General features: G+C 59.8%; 3 protein-coding genes across 5 annotated transcripts in view; 1 reads left to right on the top strand and 2 right to left on the bottom strand.

Moving 5' to 3' along the window:
• The first annotated feature begins 741 nt into the window (after positions 1 to 741).
• GRTP1 (growth hormone regulated TBC protein 1) lies at positions 742 to 8,566 on the top strand. 2 transcript variants are annotated; one of them, XM_058670733.1, is made up of 8 exons: positions 742 to 930; positions 1,082 to 1,233; positions 3,018 to 3,176; positions 4,791 to 4,915; positions 5,132 to 5,228; positions 7,806 to 7,978; positions 8,060 to 8,245; positions 8,325 to 8,566. In XM_058670733.1, exons 1-8 carry the CDS (start codon positions 884 to 886, stop codon positions 8,409 to 8,411), a joined length of 1,026 nt encoding a protein of 341 aa, XP_058526716.1. In that variant the 5' UTR covers positions 742 to 883; the 3' UTR covers positions 8,412 to 8,566. The 2 variants fall into 2 exon arrangements, with proteins under 2 accessions (XP_058526716.1, XP_004577661.2); XM_004577604.2 differs by having other exon boundaries at positions 744 to 930; positions 8,322 to 8,563.
• Positions 8,567 to 9,442: 876 nt separating this feature from the next.
• LAMP1 (lysosomal associated membrane protein 1) lies at positions 9,443 to 19,861 on the bottom strand. Its single transcript, XM_058670727.1, has 9 exons — positions 19,644 to 19,861; positions 16,175 to 16,287; positions 14,202 to 14,418; positions 13,932 to 14,090; positions 11,593 to 11,789; positions 10,497 to 10,625; positions 10,303 to 10,369; positions 10,061 to 10,231; positions 9,443 to 9,984 (listed from the first exon to the last, which is right to left on the bottom strand). Exons 1-9 carry the CDS (start codon positions 19,696 to 19,698, stop codon positions 9,845 to 9,847), a joined length of 1,248 nt encoding a protein of 415 aa, XP_058526710.1. The 5' UTR covers positions 19,699 to 19,861; the 3' UTR covers positions 9,443 to 9,844.
• A 1,777-nt stretch (positions 19,862 to 21,638) lies between these two features.
• The window catches only part of CUL4A (cullin 4A), a 35,744-nt gene continuing 32,150 nt past the window's right edge, over positions 21,639 to 25,232 (bottom strand). For both annotated transcript variants that reach the window (XM_058670934.1, XM_058670935.1), the window contains 2 exons: positions 24,180 to 24,332; positions 21,639 to 22,800 (listed from right to left, as the gene is read on the bottom strand). In XM_058670934.1, the coding sequence (XP_058526917.1) occupies positions 22,705 to 22,800; positions 24,180 to 24,332 (249 nt within the window). In that variant the 3' untranslated portion in view covers positions 21,639 to 22,704. The remainder of the gene's footprint in view (positions 22,801 to 24,179; positions 24,333 to 25,232) is intronic.

Here is a 25,232-nt window from a genome sequence, read left to right on the forward strand (position 1 = left end):
CAGGATCGTGGCCCCAATTCCAGACCACACCAGAGGCTTGGCACCAAGCTGGGTGGCCAGCAGCGTCCCCCACTGCATACAGTGATCAAGGAGACTTCAGTACTGGACACACGGACCACAGAGTGGCCCTCTACACAAGACAGGCAAGGTGAGGCCGCCCGCTGGCCTGGGGGCCCAGGTCCGGCTGGAGTAGGACGAGCTCAGGGCACAGCAAGCAGCTGCAGTGAAGGCAAAGGTGCTGGCCCTTCCGGTCCAGGCGGCAGACTCAGCCGGATCCTGATCTGGGAGTCCACACCCTGGAGGGTCGCGGACAGGGGCCTGGGCTTCCGATCAGCCCGCTGGTGAAGTGTTTCAGAAAAGCCCCCGAGCTGATTCCCACGGGCGGCCAGGTCCGCACTGTCTAGCTGAAGGCGAGAGCCTGCTGGTCCGACCCGCGCCCCCTTAACCTCTGCGCGGTTCGCCCGCAGCAGTCCCGGCCCCTCTCCAGTCGCGCCCGCACCCGGGGCCGCGTCCATCCCAGCCATCGGCGCAGCGGCCTCGGGCCTGAGCCGCGGGAGCCCAGGAGCTGGAGCCGGCCGTTTCCTGCAGAGAAACGGGAGCCGGAGGCCAGGAGCGCAGGAGCTGTGACCACAGACGCCCAAAGCAGGTGCCACCGGCTCCGGCACCGCCCCGCCGCGCTGGCCACGCCCGGCCGGCTTTCGGGGGACCCAGGAGTCGCCCTCCCCCTCCACGCCAGGTGGTGACCCGTCCCTCCCGAGCCCCCACCCCTGCCCGAGCCGGCTGCTGGCTCCGCCCCCGCCCCGCCCCGCCGGAAGGACACGTCCTGGCCCAGCGCGCGGGTTTGGGACTCCTCTCCCCGGGCGGAGAACCAGCGTCGCTCGCGATGGAACCGAGTAGATGCCCGCAGGACGTGCGGGACCCAGTTCCCAGGTGGGTCGCGAGGACAGGGACACGGGGATCCATGCACTTCCCGCCTGCCTGGGATCCCTGGCTCAGCCCCTGCGCGCCGTGCCGCGGCGCAGGTGTGCAAGGTTCAGGTGCGCGGGGCGTGGTCGGCAGTAGCCGCGTGCTCTTCTGCCAGGGTGGACGCGTATGGGTTCGAGCGGCCCGAGGACTTTGACTACGCCGCCTACGAGCAGTTCTCCGCCTCCTACCTCGTGGTTCTCGCAAGGAGAGCGGCCAAGTGGTCCCGGCTGCTGCGGGGCGGTCGCGTGGTTCGAAGGAGCGGCACAGGTAAACGCCCCACCCGCCTCGCCCGGGGAGCCGAAGGGCGAAGTCCAGGGTTCCCGCCAGCGCCTCTCGGGCAGGGTGCGGGACTCCGGACCGCGCCGAGGGTGGTGTCTGTCTGCAGACCTGCTCGGGACATGGCTGCGGCCACACCTCCCTGCAAGGTCCGCCAGGACCTGGACCCCGCCTGCTGCAGGGCGCACCTGGCCCGGGACAGGATGGGGTGACGGGCGACGGGGCGGCCAGGCTTTCTCCGTGCAACCTGGAAGGGCAGTGCTCGCTGGACCCTGGACAGCAGACAGTGAGGGGTTAGGGTGGTCCTCAGCTGACCCCAGGAATGCCCATGTGGCCGGGAGGATGGGCCTGCTGGACTGGTGTGTGGCTGGGTCCCCACTGGGTGCAGCTCCTCCTGCCCAGAGCATCCCTCAGGTTTACTAAACCTGGGCAGGCCTGGGGCTCTCTGCAGCTCCATCCTCGCCTTCCTTCCCGACCCTGAAGTCTGTGTCCCGTGTGCACCCCAAGTGTATCCTGAGCAGCCACGGGACTCAGCTGCTCCCAGTGAACCTCTGTTATGTCCCGTGGTTTAGACTGAGATGCTGCCTGGACTTTGCCCCAACATGGATGCAGGGTCCCAAGGCTTTGGGCCATCCTCGACTGCTTTCCCAGGCCACAAGCAGGGAGCTGGATGAGCAGTCACCGGGACACGAACCAGTGCCCATATAGGATTTCGGCGCATGCAAGGAAAGGACTTTAGCTAGTAGGCTACTGCACTGGGCCCCTTTTACAAAGATTTACTTAAGTATCCCAAAGGCAGAGTGGAAGAGGGCGTGTCATATGGGAGAAGGAACCTTCCACCTGCTGGTGCACTCCTCATTGCCTCCAACAGCAGCAGCCTGGAGCCTGGCCCTCCAGCTGTGCCTCCCACATGGACGGGAAGCACCCAAGCACGTGGGCTGTTGCCTGAGGCTGCCCGGGCACTCCAGTGTGAAGTGGGGCGGGGGCAGTGAGGCCAGGCCTTGGGGATCACGCGGACGTGGAATGCAGGCTGTCAGTACTGGCCTCCAGTGCCTGCCTGGCACCGCTGTAAGACATTGGACCCTGGATGTGGCCCCTTGGTTCAGCGACACATTCTGAGTTTGTGGCAGTCACGTTGCCTTTGGCCAGTTGTTGGCTTTTTACCATTGGCCTACCATTGGTCTACCCCAGCGGTGCTGATCTGGACGGCTGGGTGCTTCTCAGCCATGCTAGGTTTTTGGAGAGCTGGGTACTAACTGGCTGTTCTAGGTTCTGCCAAGAGGGTAGAGAATTTGGGGAGTATGTACCAGTTTGGGTGTACAGATCTTTCAGTTTTGTGAAATGTGTATGTGAAGTGTGAACACGTGTACGTACATGTGTGTTCATGTGTTGTTCGCTGTCCGTTAGTGATGGGCTTTAGCGCCAGTAACACGCATGGACTACCGAATGATGGTCAGTAGCTGAAGTTTGTTAGTGGCATCAGGCTTTTACAGACTGAGGGTCACATATAAGGGAGAAGCTTTGAGCAGCTTACACAGCTCCCATAAGCCTGCCTACGGAACCCATCAATTGTTTTCACATCCTTGTCTGAAAGTATCTCTTTTTGTTTTGTATATCCAATCAAGTGTCCTCATTCAAATTATATCCAGTCAGTTGTTCTCGTACAAATGATAGCCAATCAATTGTCCTCCTTCAATGTGCACGTCCATCCCTGTGTCTGTGGAGCCAGAGCCCGCCTCTCCCCACTGGTGCCCATCCGTGTCTCCTGTCTGCAGTGAAGCGCTACGTCAGGAAGGGGGTCCCTCTGCAGCACCGTGCCCATGTCTGGATGGCTGTGAGTGGAGCCCAGGCCCAGATGGACCAGAACCCTGGCTACTACCAGAGCCTCTTGCAGGGAGATGGGAGTCCAGAGCTGGAGGAGGCCATCAGGACAGGTGGGTACGCTGCCAGGGCCACTGCGGGCAGGGGGAGCTGCTGTGGGCACAGTAACAGTGATCCCCCTGCAACACCATGCCTGTGTCTGAAGCCCAGGCCCATAGACCAGAACCCCGGCTACTTCCAGAGCCTCCTGCAGGGGGCCATCAGGACAGGTGGGTACGCTGCCAGGGCCACTACGGGCAGGGGGGCTGCTGTGGGCACAGTAACAGTGACCCCCTGGATGAACTTTGCCCTGTATGTGTGCATCCACGCGTGACAGGGCAGTGAGGAGACCAGGACCCTCTGTGGGGACTGCAGTTGAGCTCCCTGTTCACAGCATCCCGGGCTTCTCATGAGGCGGTCATGAGGATGGCTGAGTACCCGACCCCTGAAGCCTTTGGGCACGTGCACCTGCATCCACGAGAAATACCAACTTCAATTCAAGGCCTGGGACTTGTGTTTTGGCCTTGTGTGGATGCCATGACCACGTGGGCATCCCTGTGGCCTATGTTTGGTGTTCCTGTGTGCCATGGATGCTGTGGCCATGTGGGCATCCCTATAGTCGCTGTTTGATCCTGTGTGCTGTGGATGCTACGGCCACATGGGTGTCCCTGTGGCCTATGTTTGGTTCTGTGGTCTTTGTGGTCACTGTGTTTAGTGTGGCAGTCAGCGTGAGGCCACAGGGGAGCCTGGGCGGCTTTGTGCACTGGCTGCTGGGAAGTGGGCAGGGCCAGCAGCGGGGAGCCCCAACCACAGGGATCTGTGTGGGCTTCCCAGAGGGCACTCGGCTGCCTTTGTCCCTCAGCACGAGTCCCTCACATTCTTCCTTGTTTTTTAAAGATTTATTTTATTTTTATTGGAAAGTCAGATACACAGAGAGGAGAGACAGAGAGGAAGATCTTCCATCTGATGATTCACTCCTCGAGTGACCACAACGGCCGGTGCTGCGCCGATCTGAAGCCAAGAGCCAGGAACCTCCAGGTCTCCCACGCGGGTGCAGGAACCCAAGCTTTGGGCTCTCCTCGACTGCCCTCCCAGGCCACAAGCAGGGAGCTGGATGGGAAGTGGAGCTGCCGAGATTAGAACCGGCGCCCATACGGGATCCCAGCGTGTTCAAGGCAAGGACTTTAACCACTAGGCCACGCCGCCGGGCCGGAGTCCCTTACATTCCGTTCTTCCCTCTGCTGGTTCATTCCCCAAGGGCAGCAATGGCCGGAGTGTGGCCCACTTGGAAGCCCAGAGCCAGGAGTTCCATCTGGGTGCTTGAACCCTCGCCTGCAGTCTCCCTGGATTCCCGCCGGACCCAGTATGGATGTGGGCATCCTGAGCCTCCGGCTGGCCCCAGCGTATCCCTGGGCCCCGTATTTGAGTACACAGGCTGGTGAGGGTGGGGCTAGGGCGGGCGGCCAGTGGCTGCAGCTCTGCTGGCTCGGGTCCTAAGGAGCAGCCTGGGGAACCCTGGGCGCCCAGCACCTGGCTCCCCAGTCTGTGCTGGTGGCCTGGGTGTATGCTAGGCAGGTGCGGCAGCCAAACCTTTCTCAGAGATGTGGGGCCAGTACCCGCAGCCCCTGGGGTGCCCAAATGGGGGTCCTGAGGGTCATTTTTCCAGGGGTCTCTCTGCATCTGTGCAGATCTGAACCGGACCTTCCCAGACAATGTGAGATTTCGGACGACAGCAGAGCCCTGCCTGCAGCAGAGCCTGTACCACGTGCTGCGGGCATATGGAGCGCACAACCCAGGGGTGGGGTACTGCCAGGTAAACCCTGAGTCCCAGCCCAGGCTTGGGCGCTGTCAGGGTGGGGGCCTGAGTCTCAGCCAAGGTTAACACAGGGTGCAGTCCCCTATTGGGGTGGACCGGACTCGGTGGATGCCCGTCCACAGTTGCCCTCGAGGGTCCCCTCGTGGCAAGCACAGGGAAGAATGGGAGAAGGGGGACCCATGTCCTGGGGCTCAAGCAGGTTTCCGACCTCAGGGCATGAACTTCATTGCGGGGTACCTGATTCTCATCACCGAAAATGAGGAAGAATCTTTCTGGCTGCTGGATGCGCTGGTTGGAAGAATACTGCCTGGTATGACCACCTTACCACGTGCCTCCCGTGTGCTGACGGCCCTACTGTGCGCCTCAGCCGTGTCCTGACGGCCCTAGTGTGCGCCTCAGCCGTGTGCTGACGGCCCTAGTGTGCGCCTCAGCCGTGTCCTAACGGCCCTACTGTGCACCTCAGCCGTGTGCTGACGGCCCTAGTGCGCGCCTCAGCCGTGTCCTGACGGCCCTAGTGCGCACCTCAGCCGTGTGCTGACGGCCCTACTATGTGCCTCAGCCGTGTCCTGACGGCCCTAGTGCGCACCTCAGCCGTGTGCTGACGGCCCTAGTGCGCACCTCAGCTGTGTGCTGACGGCCCTACTGTGCGCCTCAGCCGTGTCCTGACGGCCCTAGTGTGCGCCTCAGCCGTGTGCTGACGGCCCTACTATGTGCCTCAGCCGTGTCCTGACGGCCCTAGTGCGCACCTCAGCCGTGTGCTGACGGCCCTAGTGCGCACCTCAGCCGTGTCCTGACGGCCCTACTATGCGCCTCAGCCGTGTGCTGACGGCCCTACTGTGCGCCTCAGCCGTGTCCTGACGGCCCTAGTGTGCGCCTCAGCCGTGTGCTGACGGCCCTACTGTGCGCCTCAGCCGTGTGCTGACGGCCCTACTGTGCGTCTCAGCCGTGTGCTGACGGCCCTAGTGCCTCAGCCGTGTCCTGACGGCCCTACTGTGCGCCTCAGCCGTGTGCTGACGGCCCTAGTGCGCGTCTCAGCCGTGTGCTGACGGCCCTAGTGCGCCTCAGCCGTGTCCTGACGGCCCTAGTGCGCGCCTCAGCCGTGTCCTGACGGCCCTAGTGCGCGCCTCAGCCGTGTGCTGACGGCCCTACTGCGCGCCTCAGCCGTGTGCTGACGGCCCTACTGCGCGCCTCAGCCGTGTGCTGACGGCCCTAGTGCGCGCCTCAGCCGTGTGCTGACGGCCCTACTGCGCGCCTCAGCCGTGTGCTGACGGCCCTAGTGCGCGCCTCAGCCGTGTCCTGACGGCCCTAGTGCGCGCCTCAGCCGTGTCCTGACGGCCCTACTGTGCGCCTCAGCCGTGTGCTGACGGCCCTAGTGTGCGCCTCAGCCGTGTCCTGACGGCCCTAGTGTGCGCCTCAGCCGTGTGCTGACGGCCCTACTGGGCGCCTCAGCCGTGTGCTGACGGCCCTACTGTGCGCCTCAGCCGTGTGCTGACGGCCCTACTGTGCGCCTCAGCCGTGTGCTGACGGCCCTACTGTGCGTCTCAGCCGTGTGCTGACGGCCCTACTGTGTGCCTCAGCCGTGTCCTGACGGCCCTAGTGCGCGTCTCAGCCGTGTGCTGACGGCCCTACTGTGCGCCTCAGCCGTGTGCTGACGGCCCTACTATGTGCCTCAGCTGTGTGCTGACGGCCCTAGTGCGCGCTTCAGCCGTGTGCTGACAGCCCTACTATGTGCCTCAGCTGTGTACTGATAGCCCTGTGTGCCTCAGCCATGTGCTGACAGCCCTACTATGTGCCTCAGCCGTGTGCTGACAGCCCTACTGTGTGTCTCAGTTGTGTGCTGATAGCCCTGTGTGCAGACATTTCTACTGTCTGGTTAGCTATGTGTTGATTGGATCCCATGTCCTGAGGTGGGGTGATTGGAAGGACAGGTGGGGGCCACTTTCTGGGGCCATGAGGCAGCTGCTGGGTGGCCCTGCCCAGGAGCCCAAGGTGCTGCTCTGTGCCTGACCTGGGTGGCCCTGAGGGACACAGCAGGGAGCTGCCCAATCTTAATGTAACCCTGGTGACTGGCAGTTTTGCTGGGCTCCAGCCTTTATTTTTGGAAGCTGCTCTAAACCTCTGGGCCAAGGTCAGGCTGTGGCTCGGCGGGATTCCCGGCCACCTCTGCTATGCATGTGTGGGCTTGGGGTCAATGCTGACCACCCGTCCTATGCCCCTAGCTAGGGCAGGACAGATGGAGGGCTTGGAAGGCACGGCTCCCGGGAATGGTAGCATGGCGCACACTTGGCTGGGCCCCCTCTCTGGCTGCTGTCCCCTGCCTGTCGCTGCTTCTCACACTGCATTAGCTGGCTGGGCAGTCAGCCCCCGAGCTCCTTGCCAAGATAGGCCAGAGCAATGGACAGCAAGGTCAGTTGGCACATGTGTCCTAACGGCTCTGTGTGGTCAGTCTCATAACCCACAGCTTCCCAGCTACATCCTCTCCCCCTCAGGGCCCCTGGCCTGGGGACCAACTTGGTCCTCCAGCTCCTCCCCCGGACGGTACCTATGGCTGTTGGGACAACACTGAGCATGGATTTTTCATTTTGACAGGAAGAGATCTGTCTGCTGGCTCATTCCCTAACTGGCAGCAACAGCCAGAGCTGGGCCAGGCCAAAGCCGAAAGCCCCATCTCAGCTCCCCGGGCGGGGGGTGGGACCAAACACGAAGCAGGCACCTGCAGCCTTGTGGGGGTGTACATACCAGGACCAGGAAGTGGGGCTGTGCCCAGCTGAAGCCAGGAGCCCATGCTGGGCTCCCACCTGGGCACAGGTGCTGGGTGCCCCACTGGTGGCTGCAGCCTCCTCATCCTTGGAGCCACAGGGGCTGACCCTCCTCCCACCCTGTCCAGATTACTACGGCCCCCAGATGCTGGGCCTCCGGACTGACCAGCAGGTGCTGGCGGAGCTGGTCCGGAGGAAGCTGCCGGCCGTGGCCGCCCTGCTGGATGGGCACGGAGTGCTGTGGACACTGGCGGCGTCCCGCTGGTTCATCTGTCTCTTTGTGGACGTCCTGCCCGTGGAGGTGAGCATGGGCCTACCACGGCCCAACTGGCCGGGTCCCCACAGACTGTCTGGCCCTGCCTCACTGCCGTGTCCCCCGCAGACCGTGCTGCGCGTCTGGGACTGCCTTTTCAACGAGGGCTCTAAGGTCCTCTTCCGCGTGGCCCTGACACTCATCAAGCAGAACCAGACACTGATTCTGCAGGCGGCCAGTGCGCCCGACGTGTGCGACAGGTTCCAGCAGATGACACGCGGCCCCTTTGTGACAGAGTGCCACACCTTTATGCAGGTGTGTGGGGCGGTGTCACGGGGTCCCTCACGCACAGGGAGGTTGTGGGTCTGAAGGGTTCCCATTTGTGTTCCAGAAGGTGTTCTCTGAGCCGGGCAGCTTGCCCATGGCAACCATCACCAAGCTCCGGGAGACGTGCAGAGCCACGCTGCTGGCACAGGGCTGAGCCCACTGACGACCAAGGCTCTGCACCTGGCCAGGACTGTGAATGCTGTCACCAAGTCCAGGTGCTGGCCACACTGACATGGCCTCACTGGACCTGAGTGTAGACTTCTTCACAGTGACATGGAATGTCTTCCCACGACCTTTGGCTGTCAGCTATGAAGTCAGATCTGCGAAGTATTTTTACAGGAGAATAAAGGGGCACTCATTAAAGACCATCAGTGCCTCTGCCTGTGTCACCCAGTTGTCAGCAGGCCGGGGCTGCACCCATGTGGGAGACCCAGGTAGGGTTCCTGCTCTGGCCTGGCCCAGATCTGGCCTTTGGGGACACCTGGGAAGTGAAGCAGCAGATAGAAGGTATCCCCTCCAGTCCCTTGTACTCCCCTCATGTCCCTTCGCCTGGTGAACTGTGGGTGACAGACGGCAGTTATGAGTGGTCTCAGGGGCCTGGGCCTGACTGGGCCAAGGAAGGGTCCTCAACTACCATGCTACACCCTGCTTCACGGCAGGCCTGGCTCTCAGGCCATTCGACCTTATGTGGAACCCAGGGGTAAGGGCACGGAGCTACACAGCCCCTGCCCACTGGTCAGCACTGCTCCTGGCTAGCACTGGCCCAGCAACCCTGGGGACATACTGAGGACAGACTCCAGGGTCCAGACTGCAGGACTGCGGCACTGTGGAACCAGTCCCTTGGTCACCACAGTGACCTTCCTCGGCCACACCCACCTGTGCTGTGGGGTGGGCTGGTTCAGGCTTAGCCAGGCCTGACAGCTTGTTAAGGCCCAGGCAACTGAGCAGGGTACATGCGGGTCTGAGCTCCAGGGGTGGGAGAGGTGTTTCCCGAGTATGGCCCCAGAGCAGTCGTGCATGGTAGGCCCCCCCAGCTCTGACCCCACGGCATGCCCCTGGACACACACAGGTTCTCACTGGGCAAGAGGCCTTTTTATTAGCTCTGTTGCAGGCAGCACTGCCATGGGCAGCTACTGCCACCAGTGCAGGCACAGGGATGCCCATCGTTCCACCCAAGCCCTAAACCCCGACAGATGCACAGCCCAGCAGTGCCACTCCTGGCCAGGGCAGCCCTGCCTGCCCACCTGGCTCGCCCCGAAGGTCACACGTGGGCAGCCTCCCTTGGGGCGGGTCAGGCCGGAGGCCATTTTCCCTTTGTAAGGCTTGCATCTGAGTGAAGAAGAAACCAAACACCAGACTCTCAGAATAGCCAAGCAGGAGTGGGACCGGAGCCAGGCAGGAGGGCCTCTGCCCCAGCTCTCCTTTGGTAAGTAGGAATGCTGACCAACTAGCAGACCCTGTGCTGGTCCTCTGTGGGTCGCGAGGCAAGCGGGGCATTCACACGGACAAAGCAACGCCAGCAGTTTGCTCCAGAGTGCCCTCCCCCACCCGCTGGCACCCAGGGCAGGTGCAGGGCCGGCGGCGCCTCTAGATGGTCTGGTAGCCAGCGTGGCTGCGCTTCCTGCCGATGAGGTAGGCGATGAGCACGATGAGCACCAGGCCGGCCAGCGCACCGCCCACGGCGATGGGGATCAGCATGCTGTCCTGGTCCAGCGGGCACTCCTCCACTGCAGGCACACGGCTGTCAGTCCCAGCCCTGCCCGGGGCCCGCCCAGCAGCCCGCCCCCAACCCTGGGCACTCACCAGACCCGAATTTGTCATCCTTGACCCTGAAGGCCTGGACCCATACCCTGAAAATGCTGAGGGAAAAGGCGGGTGTGACACGGACACGCTCTTCCGAGTTGCACTTGTACGAGTTCCCCAGTGTGGCCTGTAGTGCCCTCAGCGAGTTGTTGGTGGCTGCAAAGGCGGGCTCTGCGAGGCACGACACAGCCCGTTAGCCCAGGCCATGTGCCCGGGGCAGAGGAAGGAGGCTAGGGTCTTACCTCTGGCATCTGGAAGAACTGTATTCAGCTTGACTCCTTGCAGGAAGTACTGGCTGGCACTTGCATTCTGGAAAGGAGACAACTGATGACATGCTGGACACGTAGGGCCCAGCCCCCACGTGGCCATCTCTGCAGCATGCTGGACACCCAGAACCCTGTCCCCACTCAAGCAGGACATGACTGCCAGGCCTCACCGTCCCGAACTGCAAGGTCAGCACAGTGTTCCTTTCCGAACTGTGCAGCTCCAGGGTCACCAGCTGCGCCTCACACAACCCGCTGAACGTGGTCTTGTTGGGGTTGATGTTGAACACTCTGGTCACAGTCTGCAGGAGGAGACAGCCAAGCTACCACCTACCTGCCTGCTCAGAGAAGGCATACAAGTCGCTCGCTCGGGCGCACAGGCCAGATGCTGAAAGTACTTTCTGCCACCTCTGCCACCTGCAGGGTAAGGTTGCCACCTGGAAGACTCCATGCTCCTGTGCATCAGGCTCCCTAGGCCTCACTGCTGCCACCAAGGGGAGGCCAGTGACCAGCATGTATATGAGGGATGGCAGTGAGGTGACCTGTCCACCACGTGTGTGTGAGGGACGGCAGTGAGGAGACCTGACCACCACGTGTGTGTGAGGGACAGCAGTGAGGGGACCTGTCCACGTGTGTGTGAGGGACGGCAGTGAGGGGACCTGTCCACGTGTGTGTGAGGGACGGCAGTGAGGGGACCTGTCCACGTGTGTGTGAGGGATGGCAGTGAGGAGGCCTGTCCACCACGTGTGTGTGAGGCACGGCAGTGAGGGGACCTGTCCACCACGTGTGTGTGAGGGATGGCAGTGAGGAGGCCTGTCCACGTGTGTGAGGGACGGCAGTGAGGGGACCTGTCCACCACGTGTGTGTGAGGCACGGCAGTGTGAGGAGGAATGTCTACCACGTGTGTGTGAGGGACAGCAGTGAGGGGACCTGTCCACGTGTGTGTGAGGGACGGCAGTGAGGAGACCTGTCCACGTGTGTGAGGGACGGCAGTGAGGAGACCTGTCCACCACGTGTGTGTGAGGGATGGCAGTGAGGAGGGCTGTCCATGTGTGTGAGGGACGGCAGTGAGGGGACCTGTCCACCACGTGTGTGTGAGGGACGGCAGTGTGAGGAGGGATGTCTACCACGTGTGTGTGAGGGACGGCAGTGAGGGGACCTGTCCACCATGTATGTGGGCCTGACTGTCCCACAAGGCCGACTATATGTCCCAGAGGACAGTCAGAGCAGGCTGGAACCCCCTCCCCACACCAGCAGCTGTGTTCCTACCGTGTTGTCTCTGAGTACGTAAGTGACGTTCAGCTGCAGCCCCATGCTCGCCAGCAGGCAAGTCTCGTTGTTATTGCTCACGTTGTACCTGGAGACCGAGGGGCTCTCGGGCCTGGGAGGCGGCGAGGGGCTTGACGTGCTGGGTGGTGCTGGCGGCGCTGGGGTCGGGGAGGGGGTGTCCTGCTGGCAGTGCGACTCTGTGGGGAAAAGGCAAGGATGATGCTGCTTGCCTGCAGGCGTCAGGGGCCAGGGCTGTCCTCCCTCTGCAGCGTCGCATTCTGCTCAGGGCCTCAGGGCCACCTGTCTCAACTCCCGCAGAGGCCCAGGACAAGCCAGGCGAGGTGGGCAGAACCTGCAACCTGGTGCTCCCACCTGCCTGCAGCCCCAGCTCTGTCACTAGTCCCTGCGCCCAGCCCTGGGATCAGCAATGTGTTTCTGAACAGTGACAGCCATGATGGTACAGACGTGGGCTGCTCTTCCTGTGGCAGCAGCTCAGCTTTGCCCCAAACAGGCATTTCTGTGGAGTCACTGGCCAACGAACTCCACACTAGAGGGCTCCTCTTGCAGTCTTGGCTTCCTGCTAGCAAGTCCCCTGGATGGCCCCAGCAGTGAGTCCCTGCCACCTACAGAGGAGCAGTACTGAGTGTCACTCCTGCCACTGTGGGCCTGGAGGAATGAGCCAAAACACAAGCACTGCATGTCTGTCTGTCTTTTAGGTGAATTCTAAAGATTTACTTTATTTGAAAGAGTTAGAGATCTTCCATTCACTGGTTCACTCCTCCAAGTATCCCCAATGGCCATGGCTGGGCCAGGCGGAAGCCTGAAGGGTTATCCAGGTCTCCTGCGTGAGTGCAAGGACCTGCCATCTGGCCCATCCGCCACTGGTTCCTCAGCAGATGTCCATGTGGGGTATCAGCGCTGTGGGTGGAAGTTTCGCTCATTATGGCGCTAGCCCTAAGCAGTGCATTCCTGAGGCGCAGCAAGCACACAGCACATCCGAGCACTGGTTCTAGTCCTGGCTGCTCCACTTCCAATCCAATTTCCTGCTAATGTGTCCCTAGAGGCAACACATGAGGACCCGTGTGTGGGCCCAGAGCACAGTCCCAGACCAGGGTGTCTGGCCAGCCCTGGCTGCTGTGGCATTTGAGGACTCAACGAGCAGACAGAAGATCCCTCTGAGTCTTTCAAGTGGATAAAAATGCAATTTTCTTTTTTTCCTACAGCAGTGAGGGCAGCAGCCTGCAAGGGGCAGCCTGCGGTCACTGGCTCCCTGGTCTGGCAGGGCCCTGCAGGTCTGCTGCTGGCTGCAGTGGGCTTTTCCTTCCAGCCTTCACCATCTCTGAACAAAGCTGGGACAGGAGACATGGGAGGGCAGCTCCCCAGCTCACCCTCAGGAGCCCAGGAGCGGTCCTGCCTGACCAGTCTTGGAGCCCGCTGGTGGGCTGGCTGAGAGGCCGCAGGTCCCCAAAAGGCTCTTCCAGTCCTGCGACTGGATGAGTCAAGATGTGTTGGAGCCGCGACACAGTGCAGCTGCCCGACCTCTCTGAGGCTCCCAGCACAGTCATGTCCGTGTGTCGCTGACTGCACCGTGGGGAACATGTGCACACAGAAGCGTCTGCCGTGTTGTGGTGAGACCGAGTGTTGCCCCTCCTGTGAGCTGCAGTGAGAGCTCTCACGTGACCCCACAGCAGCTGGCACACACCTGTACCCTTCCCCTACAGTCCCCCAACCCGTTCACCCAGCCCCTTCCCCTAACAACCCCCCACCCAGTAACTACTAGACCCGACCATGCGCCTCCCAACTGCTGTCTGATTCAACCTGGACCCGCCCCAGCACCCACCGCTCTGCTTATGATTTCTACAAGAATTTTAAAAAGTTCATGCAAGAAGACAAGCTTATTTTGGAGCAAAACCACTTCTGCCTCAAGGACGGCCCAATGCGTTGGGACCCTGTGCCCGCGTGGAAGACCCGGAAGAGGTTCCTGGTTCCCGGCTTCGGATCGGCACGCACCGGCCGTTGCGGCTCACTTGGAGAGTGAATCGTTGGACGGAGGGTCTTCCTCTCTGCCTCTTCTCCTCTCTGTATATCTGACTTTGTAATAAACTGAATAAATCTTTAAAAAAAAAAACAAACCAACCACTTCTGCAGCCCATACACACTGTGTTCACAAAGTGCATGGAAAATGCGTTAAGTACAGGCTCCAGGTTTCCTGCACCAAAATAAACTTCCTTCATTCCCTTCCTGCCAACACCCACAAGCCCTTGGCCAGTCAACCCACTGAGGGAGCCCAGCTCACCCACACCCCTCCACGTGCTGGCCCAAGGGCCAGGCCGCCGCACCTGCCTCGCTGAAGCTGCCGTTGTGCAGGTAGGCCTGGAGAGTGGTGTTCTGCAGTGTGAGGGTCACATTGCGCCCATGTACCTGCATGTCACTGACACATCGGTACTTCTTGTCAATGTCAGCCTTGATGTCCATCTTGAAGTCGACCAACTCACTGCCTGTGTTGGAGGAAAAACAGGACCCTGAGCTGCCGGGCACTCCAGGAGGCAGCGCCCACACTGCATGGGCCGCCCGCCTGTCAGGGCACAGCCGCTCGGCTCTGCTCTTACCGTTGGAGCTCGCATTGGGAAAGTACTCAGAGTCCGACAGGCTGTAGCCAAACCTAAGCAGCTGCACGCCGTACCGTGTCGCGTTTCGAGTGAAACTGAGGGCCAGGGTGTGTCCCCTGAAAGCAATTGTGAGGATGGGGTCGGAAGCGTTCTCTTTGCCACAAGAGCTGTTGCTGTCGAGGACTTTTGCAGTGGCTGGCAGCTCAAAGGTCACCGTCTAGGACAAGCACAGTTCCAGCAGAGCCAGTTAGAACCAGGACAGCCCCACACCCATCCCTCACATCCAGCTCTGAGCAATGAGGGCTCATGTGACAGGGTCACTGACACCCTCACGGAGACCGGGCTGCTGGCGTTGGCTGGCCCAGACGTCGTGGAGGGCGAGCAGCAGAAGGACCTCTGAAACAGAGGAGAAACCAGAAAGAGCTCCTTGGTAAGTCTCACAGCAGCGCAGACCTCCTGGTTCAGACATGAGCAGTAACCGCTGGGCATGGCTGTGGGCGCACTGGGGAAGCTGCACTGCAACCCCCCAGCAGGGCACAGCACTTGCGTCTCCTCCAGTGTCTGCCTGGCCTGGTCACTGGAGATGCTGACAGTACCAGAAGACTTCCACCACCTGCTGTTCCTTCAGTCCATCAGGTAGTTAAAAATGCTGCTTCAGGGAAAACAGCTCCAGCTTCCAGTCAGAGCTAAAGTTCCCGCTGAACTAAGGAGACAAGCGTCATGGTGTGTGGGCTATAGCAGTGCACCCTGCTCTCCTTCGTCGTCACAGAAATGCTGCTTTTCGGCCTCAGGCGGACTGCAGCCCCACTCTGTCCACCACTGCACACCCCCCAACAAACAGAAATGCTGGTGTAAGGCAGGCAGTGCCGCAGAAGCACCTGGATTTCCTGCTACCACTACAACAACAGGATGAAAAGCTGATGTCTGGGCCAGCATATACATGCAGCAGAGGGAGGAGCCATCTTCTACAGCGCCAGTTCAAGTCCCGGCTGCTCCATCTCAGTTTCCTGCTAATGCACTTGGGAAAGCAGCGGAGGACGGCCCAGCTCCGGCCACTGCGGCCGTGTTGGAAGTGAACCAATGGCTGGAAAAGCTCTCTGTCCCTTCCTCTCTCTGTAACTGTCTTTCTAGGAGACCAACTAACGTTAGCCCAGCGAGCAGGGCTGTTTCTAGGAGCTACAGCAAGAGCCCCCACTATGGGCCGCAGGACCTCCTGGACACCATGCGAGCCAAACTCCTGTGAGTGTTCCACGTGGGCCCACAGTCACATGAGCTGAGTGCAACACAGGGTCCACCAGGCCCAACATGTCTGGGAGTGGCAGTGCCTGCAGACAATCATAAATACAAATCCAGGGGGGAGATCCCACACATGTCCACTAGTGGACAGTTAGCAGAAGGAGGCAGCATTGTGGCCCAGTACAATGAGTGCGGCACCCCATTTCCTGTGTCGGGTCTAGCTGAGTCCCAGCTCGGCTTTCCATTGGCTTCCTGCTAATGCCCCTGGGAAAGCAGACCAGCATGGTCCAAGTGCTTAGCACGCTGTCACCCAGGATGGCGGCATGGCTGCTGAGGCCACTAGGGAGTGAACCAATGGACGCAAGAGCTCTTCCTCCCTTTTACTCTTACAAAACTAAGCAAAATACCAACAGAGAAGTTAGAATGAAGCACACACATGCAGCTACCGGCTTCAAGACCACCTTCTGCCTCTCGTGCAGAACAAGGCAGGTGATGTCAGCAGCATGGCCCGACAAGGTGCTGCAGCAAATGCCACAGAGCCACTTGTGGGGCAGGACAACGGGTTACGAAAAGCCCAGTCAGCACCATGCTTACACAACAGTCAGGAGGGCGGGGACCTGTGTGACGAAACTGCTACTCGGGCTGAGGCCTGAAGGGGCCCACGGTGTCACACTCACACACACACTCTCACCCCTCACACAGAGGAGCAAAGCGCCAGTGGCAGTGGCACTTCCTACCTTGGGACCGCTCCTGGCTTCATAGGTCACAGAGAAGTTGGCTGACAAGTTGGCCATTATGCATGCTGTGTTGTTGCTATTCTTCACTGTGAACTCCACACCACGCGCCAGACCTGCCAATTCCACGAGTGCAGAGGATCACACAGCAGCCTGAGGCCCCGCCAGGCCCTGCCAGGCCTCGTAACTCACCAAGCAACTGGGTCACAAAGGGGCCTTTCAAATTCTCCGAAACCACTGCTGTGGTAAGCACCACCATGTTGTCTTGGGCCAGCAGTGTGGCCAATGGGTTAGGCCACTCTCTGCAACAGCCACAGGCAGTGTGGGTGCTGGCTCAAGTGCCCCCTGCTCTGCTTCTGATCCAACTCCCGGCCAACCCACCTGGGAAGGGAGCAGAAAAGGTGCCCATTCCCTGGGCCCCTGAGTGTACATGGGAGACCAGACAGAGCTTCAGGCCCAGCCTGGCCCAGCTGTTGCAGCTGTGTGAGGAGTGAGCCAAAGACCTTCAACTCGCTCTCTTCCCAACTCTGTGCTTCAAATGAAATCATCTTTCTTGAGAAGAAAAGCCTGGTTGTCTGCCCAGTTTCAGGAAGGTCCTCAGAACAGGGACCCATGAGACACGGCTGCTCTAATGGGGATGTCTGGTGGCAGGCACCACCTCCTTACAGCTGGGAGGAACCTGGGGGCCGGTGCCATGCACAGTGTGTCCTGCCTGCTCCACTTCCCATCCAGCTCCCTGCTTGTGGCCTGGGAAAGCAACAGAGGACGGCTCAAGGCCTTGGGACCCTGCACCCACGTGGGAGAATGGAGGAAGCTCCCGGTTCCTGGCTTTAACCTGGTGCAACAGCCCTGGCCATTGCAAGCATCTGATGGAACCAGCAGATGGAAGATCCGACTCTCCCTCTCACTGACTCTTTTTTTTTTTTTTTTTTTTTTTTTTTAAAGATTTATTTTATTTTTATTACAAAGTCAGATGTACTAAGAGGAGGAGAGACAGAGAGGAAGTGGAGCTGCCAGGATTAGAACCAGCGGCCATATGGGATCAAGGCGAGGACCTTAGCCACTAGGCCACACTGCCAAGCCCTCACTGACTCTTTCAAATAAATAAGTCTTTACTAAATAAAACATGACACTTCACCGCAGCTTTTTTCTCCCTTTTATTGGAAAGTCAGATTTAGAGAGAGAAGGAGAGACAGAAAGATCTTTCATCTGCTGGTTCACTCCCTAAGTGGCTGCAACGGCTGGAGTCGAGCCAAGCAGCAGCCAGGAGCCGCCTCCAGGTCTCCTACATGAGTATAGGGTTCCAAGGCCTTGAGCCGTCCTCCACTGCTCTTCCAGGGCACAGGCAGGGAGTTGGAAGGGAAGTGGAGTAGCCAGGACTTGAACAGGCACCTGTATGGGATCTCGGCGCATGCAAAGCTTTTCTTGAGAAGACGTGTGACAGAAGACATGGCCTTCTTCCATCCGAGGGCTGGCCACGCCGGGCAGTCGGTGTGGGCCACACAGGCCCTGCACGCCACCGATGCCTGCTCTTACCAAGTGAAGATTTCATAAGACATGTTCCTACATCTAAAAACCCTTTTTACCAACCCAAGGACTATCAGATAATTCACAGAAAGTGCAGCTTGTTTGATCCAAGATGTCTACATGCACTGAGAGGCCAACAGCAGAGGACTGCGGGACCACGCTCTCCCTAAGCGGTGTGCCCACGTCTGAGGGCAGGCTGCCACCCACGCAGCTCTCTGCCATGCTCTAAGAGGTGTGCCCACATCCGAGGGCAGGCTGCCACCCACGCAGCTCCCTGCCACGCTCTCCCTAAGAGGCGTGCCCACATCGAGGGCAGGCTGCCACCCACGCAGCTCCCTGCCACGCTCTCCCTAAGCGGTGTGCCCACACCTGAGGGCAGGCTGCCACCCAGCAGCTCCCTGCCACGCTCTCCCTAAGCGGTGTGCCCACATCTGAGGGCAGGCTGCCACCCACGCAGCTCCCTGCCACGCTCTCTCTAAGCGGTGTGCCCACATCTGAGGGCAGGCTGCCATCCACGCAGCAGGGATGGCTAAGTAGTGGCCCCTGTCCCCTGAGAGAGGACCGAGTCCCAGGTTCCTGGCTTCGGCTTGGCCCAGCCCCATTCAAGGAATGAGCCAGCTGAGAAAAGATCAATAAATAAATGAATAAAACCCTCTCCAACCTGTTACACTGTCTGCAGGCCCAGGAACAGCATTCAGCTCCATCACCACACACTCTAGGCCTACTGCTCCCGGCCTGCTCCTGCACAGCATCCCACATGTGGGGACCCTGGGCTCGGGAACAAGCAGACATGAACCCAGCTTGTTACAGGATCTTTGGAAAAGCCAGGTTCTTAGTGTTGCACGTTGCTTCGAAGTGACCCCAAGCACTGGGGCCCCTGCATCCCCGCCCCCTGGAGCCCAAGGCTCTGCCTCTCCCTTTCAAATAGAGAAATCATAAGAAAAAGCAGGTTTCCCCAGTCGTTGGCCACCCTGACGGAGCAGGTGCTGGCTCAGCTCAGGCTCAGGCCTGCCACCTGCCACAGCGGCCATTTGGCGAGTGAGCAGAGGACAGGGACCACTGTCACAGCAAGTCCAGAGACGGGCACTCGTCCCAAGCTGCGAGCTGATGCAGGCTCGGGACACCAGGTACGCGGGGGTCTGGCTGCCCACCTGCTCAGCAGCCCGGATCAGACGGGGTCCGGCTGCCCACCTGCCCACCAGCCCAGGTCACATGGGGGTCTGGCTGCCCACCTGCCCGGGTCACATGGGGGTCCGGCTGCCCACCTGCCCACCAGCCCGGGTCACACGGGGGTCGGCTGCCCACCTACCCACCAGCCCGGGTCACATGGGGGCCCGGCTGCCCACCAGCAGCCCAGGTCAGATGGGGGTCCGGCTGCCCACCTGCCCACCAGCCCGGGTCACACGGGGGTCAGGCTGCCCACCTACCCACCAGCCCGAGTCACATGGGGGCCCGGCTGCCCACCTGCCCAGCAGCCCAGGTCAGATGGGGGTCCGGCTGCCCACCTGCCCACCAGTCCGGGTCAGACGGGGGTCCGGCTGCCCACCTGCCCACCTACCTGGATCAGACGGGGGTCTAGCTGCCCACCTGCCCACCTGCCCACCAGCCCGGGTCAGACGGGGTCCGGCTGCCCATCTGCCCACCAGCCCAGGTCAGACGGGGTCCGGCTGCCCATCTGCCCACCAGCCCAGTTCAGACGGGGTCCGGCTGCCCAGATGTCCAGCTGCCCACCAGCCCGGATCAGACGGGGTCCAGCTGCCCACCTACCCACCAGCCCAGGTCAGACGGGGGTCTGGCTGCCCACCTGCCCAGCTGCCCAGCAGCCCGCCCGGCCCAGCGGCGACGTAACACCGCTCGGACACGCGCGCTGCCAGCCCGGAAGGGAAGGGCGGCGGACCCCAATAGGCCGGTGGGATCCGCCGCCGCCCCGGCCCCCGGAGCTCACCCAGCAGCAGCAGCAGTAGCGGCAGCGGCCGCAGGACGCCGCCGGGGACCGCCATGGCGCGAGGCGGCCGAGCCGGTGCAGGGGCGAGGAGCCGGACGCAGGCCGAAGGCGGCGGCTGGGCCGCGGGAGCCGAGCTGCGGACGCGCGACGAAGACCACCGACTGCCCCGCCGGACGGGCCCGAGCGCTGCGGCGCCGGCGCCAAGGAGACCCCGCGGCCGGTGAGTCACGTGAGCGCGCCGCGCCCGCCGTCACGTGAGCGCGGCTCTCGCGAGAGCATGCGCGCGCCGAGCGGGGCCCCCACGTGACTGTGGGGACACGTGACGCGGCCGCGGGTGGGGAGGGCGCCTCCGGGACGTCCCCCAGAGGAGGAGGGCACCCATCGCGGCCCCCGGCGTCCCCGGCCTGGGAGGGCGCCCTGACATCTGTGACCGAGCTGCATCCCAGCCCCAGGCTGCCCACGGGCACCACCCTGGCCCGAGGAGGAGGAACGCCACTTCTCTAGGCCCCGGACGGGGTGACCCTTGAGAGCCGCTGCGTCCTGGGCTGTCCTTTGCTTTCCCTGGCCATGAGCGGGGAGCTTGATGGGAAGTCAAGCAGCTGGGATTTGAACTGGCACCCAGTGGGATGTTGGTGCTGCAGGTGGAGGATTAGCCTATTGAGCCACTATGCTGGCCCTGATGGGTCACCCTCAAGTCCTCCACGCTGCTCTTCAGCCTCTGAAACACGCACATTTTATAGACTCCTCGAAACCCTAAGCCACAAATAGTTTTGATTCTAGAAGGTTATGAAAAAGGAACTTTCTCCCAAAAAAGAAGCAAACGTTTCATCTAGGAAAGCACACACATGCACACACAGAGACGAGGATCAGCTTGTGGCCTCACTGTTCTGAGGATGCCTGGGGTGCCCACCGCCCACAGAGGGCCCAGGGTTCAAGCTGTGGCTCCTCTGTGCCAGAGTGACCCACACTCACTGAAGCGTCAGTCGCAGCGAGAGTGACCCCACCCATGGATGTGTCACAGTGGGTGACCCCGCCATGGATGTGTCAGTCACAGTGGGTGACCTCACCATGGATGTGTCAGTCACAGTGGGTAACCCCGCCTCATGCACAGATGTGTGACTTGCCAGCAGTAGCAACTGCAGCCTGGGCGGGAGGTTGGGGCCCACGCAGCTGTGGCAGCCGCCCTCCCCTCACTCCTGTAACCCTCTGCCAAGTCCAGTTCCTCCTGGACTTACCTGCTATCACATACCTGTACACATGACTGCCCCCAGGTGACAGGGCCTGCCATTTCTGCCGGTCTTGCTTGGCATCAACCTGTGGTGGCTCCCACCAACCCCAACCAGAGCTCACTTCTGAACTATCCTGGTCTCCTGTGCAGGCCACTCAGTCTGCTCCCCTTCCAGACATCTGGCTGCCTTTCCCACAACCAGGGCTGCTAAAGCCATCCCCTGTCCGACTGAACAGCCCATCTGATGCCGCCCTCACTGCGTTGGCCCCCCTGAACCAGACTGTCACAGCTCCACAGCAAACAGCAACTCCCCTCACGGGGTCGCATGTCACCAGGGCACTGCCCTGCACCTAGGTGAAATGCACACCCCATTTCCCCACAGGCACTACCCCTACGGTGTGGGAAAACAGCCTCCTTGGCAGCCTCACCTGCACAGGAGGGATGAGAGCAAACAGGCCCGGCAGGTTCCACAGCTCTGCTCCCCCAGGGAACAGGCAGGGAGGCCAGCTGGTAGGCACACAGGTGTCCCTGCTTGTCCAGAGTGTGCGTGGAAGAGTTAGCAGGAATGTGCCACTTGCATATCAGTTTTATTAATGTGGTCTTAAGGCTAAAAGGACTATTCAAAGGAAGCCTACATAAATCACACCAACAATTTCCAGACACAGTGAACCTGAAATTCAAGAGGAGAAACAGGAATAGCCTGGCTTCTTACAGCCCACCTATCAGAACTCACAAGTGAAAACTTGCAAATACAGAAATAACAATACTTGAAGAATAAGGATTTTAATAGGGCAACCCAAATGTCATATTCTAAACAGGCACGTTTTGAAAACTGAGACTCTTAATAATTTAGCACAAAATCAAATGATATAAACTTGGTATATTCTAGAAAATATTGCTTTAGATACTTATGCCATGATCAAAGTTCCTTTGGTAGCTTGTAATCAAAATGAAACATGCTGTTATGCCAAACAAAGTACTTCTTCCTGTGGTCAGCCACAAGGCAGTAGCCAGCTTCCCATGGGCCGCTCTCACACTCACACACACACACTCACACACACACGTAGCCAAGTGCCAACAAAAGCCTTTTAATCTTTCGACAAAATAACGTCTGTTTGACAATGTCAAGACCTGAAGTCTCCTAGAATGCTTGACAGTGGTAGGCAGGGGGTAGTGCCCGCACAGGACACAGTGGTGGGCAGAGCGGCCCTGTCCTCTTCTCAGGACAGCAACCACATGAGTGCTGCAGTTCAATCAGAAAACAGCTTCCTAGATCATCTCACAAAGAAGACGCAAACAGCTACCTGTCCCCCCACACCTCCACACATCTCTCCAGGAGACCCAAGATTAAGAAAGTAGTCAAAAAGCTGGAACACACAGGCGCCGGCGGCTGAGGGTGCATCGCTGCCAAGTGTGGACACCTGCCCGGTAAGGGCTGGCCTCTCCATGAGCGGCACCCAGGAGCGCCTGGCCAGAGGAACCTCAGCCACCTCACAGCAAAATGCAGCATTGAAGTCTTGACGGCACACACGGACCACACACACAGAAGCAAACCAAATGCTCAGCTCTGTCCCACAGTGAGGGACCTCCTGGAACCAGTATTTTCTGCCCAATCTCATTTTGCACAAAGCATAGAACAATTTAAAAGCTTAAAAGAACTGGAGGAAATAAAGATACACGCGCCCCTGGCGTCCAGAGCCCTGCGGGACGAGGCCGGCCTGCCTGTCCTCTCTTCCAGGGTCCACAGCTGCTTCTGCCAGTCCTAGAGCCTGCAGGCAGGTGCCATTACTCCAGGTCCGTTCTAGTGTTTCCCTAAAGACGACACAGCGAAGCTCACGCCACGTAGTGGTACTGATTTGGATTGTCTTTGTCTCGCTCCATGTAGTCTCTGTCTATAAGAGATTCGATTCTCTTCTTCAAATCTCCAGGCTGAAAAAGAAAACGAACCAGGCCCTTGACAGTTGAGACATGTTTGCCAACAGCTCAGCCATGGTGGCCGCCACCACCTGCAACCTGTAGCCATGTCCCCCTCCCCCGCCAACGGACGGACAATGGCAATGGGAGCGACCAACCTGCCTGAGGCAAATACCCCCCACTGTGGGCTGCTAGGAAGGGACCTGACAGTCATGCCCTAGAAGTGCCCTCTGGGACCCAGGTCAGCCCACCCAGGTTCACTCAGTCACAGGACCTCCCTGACATGGCACAGGGGCACACTCGTGTAATGATCAGCCATACAATTTATAAGCCAGGGCTGGGACCAGCATAGTAGCACAGCAAGCTAATCCTCCATGTGCAGCACCAGCACCTAGCTCCCTGCTTGTGGCTTGGGAAAGCACTGGAGAACGGCCCAAAGACTTGGGACCCTGCACCCAAGAGGGAGATTCAGAAGCTCCTGGCTTCAGATCAGCTCAGCTCGGGCTACTGCAGCCACTTGGGGAGTGAGCCAGAGGATGGAAGGGCTCTGTCTCTCCTCTGTACACCTGCCTTCACAAAAACAAACTCCCAAAAAGACATGGCTGAAAGCAGCTCTCTGGGAAAACAGATCTCATGCCGTGGTGAGCTGCACACTGTGCTGACCTCAAAGCCTGAGCTTGCTGGCCACGCTCATCGTCAGCATGATGCAGTCTCCTCTATAGGCCCAGGTTTCCACTGTGGCTGCTCAGCTGAGTGCTCGGTGCCCCCAACAGAGGGCACATGACAGCACTTGGTCTCAGACCCTGGGCTGTTGAGGGCACCGAGAGGCGGGGCACATGTGTTCCTGACTTCCCAGGCTGGTGATGTGCCACCACACACTGATTCATTTGAAAGGCTGAGTGACAAAGACAGGAAGAGGGAGAGAGATCTGCCATCTACTGCCTCACTCCCCAAAGGGCCCCAAACAGCAGTGGCTCGTAAAGGCCAAAGCCAGGAGCTTCCGCTGGCTCTCCCATGTGGGTGCAAGGGTCCAAACATGTGGGCCATCCTCCGCTGCTTTTCCAGGCACATTAGGAGAGGTGGATCAGAAATACAGCAGCTGGGCCTCAAACTGGGGCTTGTACAGGACGCCAGCCCTGCAGGTGGAAACTTGGCCTACAGCACCGCAACACCACGTGACCCAGTCCTGTCTTCTTAATGGGATGCATAATGGATGCCCAGATCAGTGACAGAGGCACATGGGCCCCCACGGTGGGACAACCCCAAGGCAGGGGTGCTCTGTGGCTGCTCACTGCTGTTCATCCATCCTGTGAGGTGCAACCACTGAGCAGTGTGTTTAGATTCCCATGCTGCACCTGCTCCCCTGTGCCCAGGCCATGCTGCCCGTCGTCTACCTTCACTGGGAATTTCAGCTGGTTGTACAATTCAGACACCAGGAGGTTGTGACTGAGGGTCTTCCTCATCTTCATGATCCGGACAATGGCCGCGTCGATCTGGTACTGGCGATCCTGAAACACTCGCTCAGTGGTGCTGACCTGCTCCTCCACCTGCAGAGGGCACACTCGGGTCAGAGGGCGCAACCCTTCCACCCCTGCAGCTTTCTTCAGAGGCACAGGGGACGACTCAGGATGAACCCTGCTGTATTACACATTTAGATATGGCCTAGTAGAATCACAAAAAAATAAGGAAAATTCCACCTATCAGTAGATTAAGCTTACCAACCCAACCAACACTGAACAAAACATAGTAGAGCCTCATGGCTGTGAGGGTCAGCTCCAAGGACACAGCTCTGCCACGCAGTGACCAGCTGGGCACCAGCCATGCCCAGCTGAGGGCACAGCCCACTTTAAAACAAACTTGAGCTCTGAGCATAGAAACCTAACAGTAACAAACACACAACCTCTAGGAGTTACTGAGAGCAAACAGTACTGTCTGCCTGCTGAAGGGGTAGGGTGGGCAGGGGTGGAAGGTTGGCATCTCTTCCCTAAACTTAGGAAGACAAAACCTAGCTATGTTCTATACTGCTATGTTCGGTGAAGACACATCTAGGTCTATGAAGGGCAGAGCTGTGGGGGGAGGGCAGAGAGACAGACACCAATCACTAGTTGGCTCACTGCCCAGGTGGGCTACCAGACGAGGGGACCACAGCATCACAGCCAGCAGCTGGTCAGTCGGCGGGTGGTAAGTGCAGCAAGCTAGGACTTGGTGTGGCCTCCCATGAAGGTCCAAGAGGTGGCGTAGTCTGCGGTACGCTGCACCCCATGTGGGCCCTGCAGAGTCCGCAGCACACTGCACCCTGAAGGGACCCTGCAGAGTCCCAAGAGGGCCCTGCAAAGCCTGCGGCATGCTGTACACCACAGGGGCCCTGTGGCTCATTGCACCCCCCACATGGGCCCTGGGCAGCCTGCAGTGGCACAGTGGTGTGTACATGTGAAGCTCTTAGAAGG

This window comes from Ochotona princeps, chromosome 12 (assembly GCF_030435755.1).
Source record: "Ochotona princeps isolate mOchPri1 chromosome 12, mOchPri1.hap1, whole genome shotgun sequence".
Classification (NCBI taxonomy): domain Eukaryota; kingdom Metazoa; phylum Chordata; class Mammalia; order Lagomorpha; family Ochotonidae; genus Ochotona; species Ochotona princeps.

Coding starts and splice junctions, on each gene's coding strand:
- LAMP1 (XM_058670727.1), bottom strand. CDS start 19,698: ATGGCGGTCCCCGGCGGCGTCCTGCGGCCGCTGCCGCTACTGCTGCTG. Junction 16,288..19,643: donor GCTACTGCTGCTGCTGCTGG/GTGAGCTCCGGG, acceptor TGGAATTGGCAG/GTCTGGCGCGTGGTGTGGAG. Junction 14,091..14,201: donor TCCCAATGCGAGCTCCAACG/GTAAGAGCAGAG, acceptor CCTCCAACACAG/GCAGTGAGTTGGTCGACTTC.
- GRTP1 (XM_004577604.2), top strand. CDS start 884: ATGGAACCGAGTAGATGCCCGCAGGACGTGCGGGACCCAGTTCCCAG. Junction 5,229..7,805: donor GGTTGGAAGAATACTGCCTG/GTATGACCACCT, acceptor CACCCTGTCCAG/ATTACTACGGCCCCCAGATG. Junction 8,246..8,321: donor AGTGCCACACCTTTATGCAG/GTGTGTGGGGCG, acceptor TTTGTGTTCCAG/AAGGTGTTCTCTGAGCCGGG.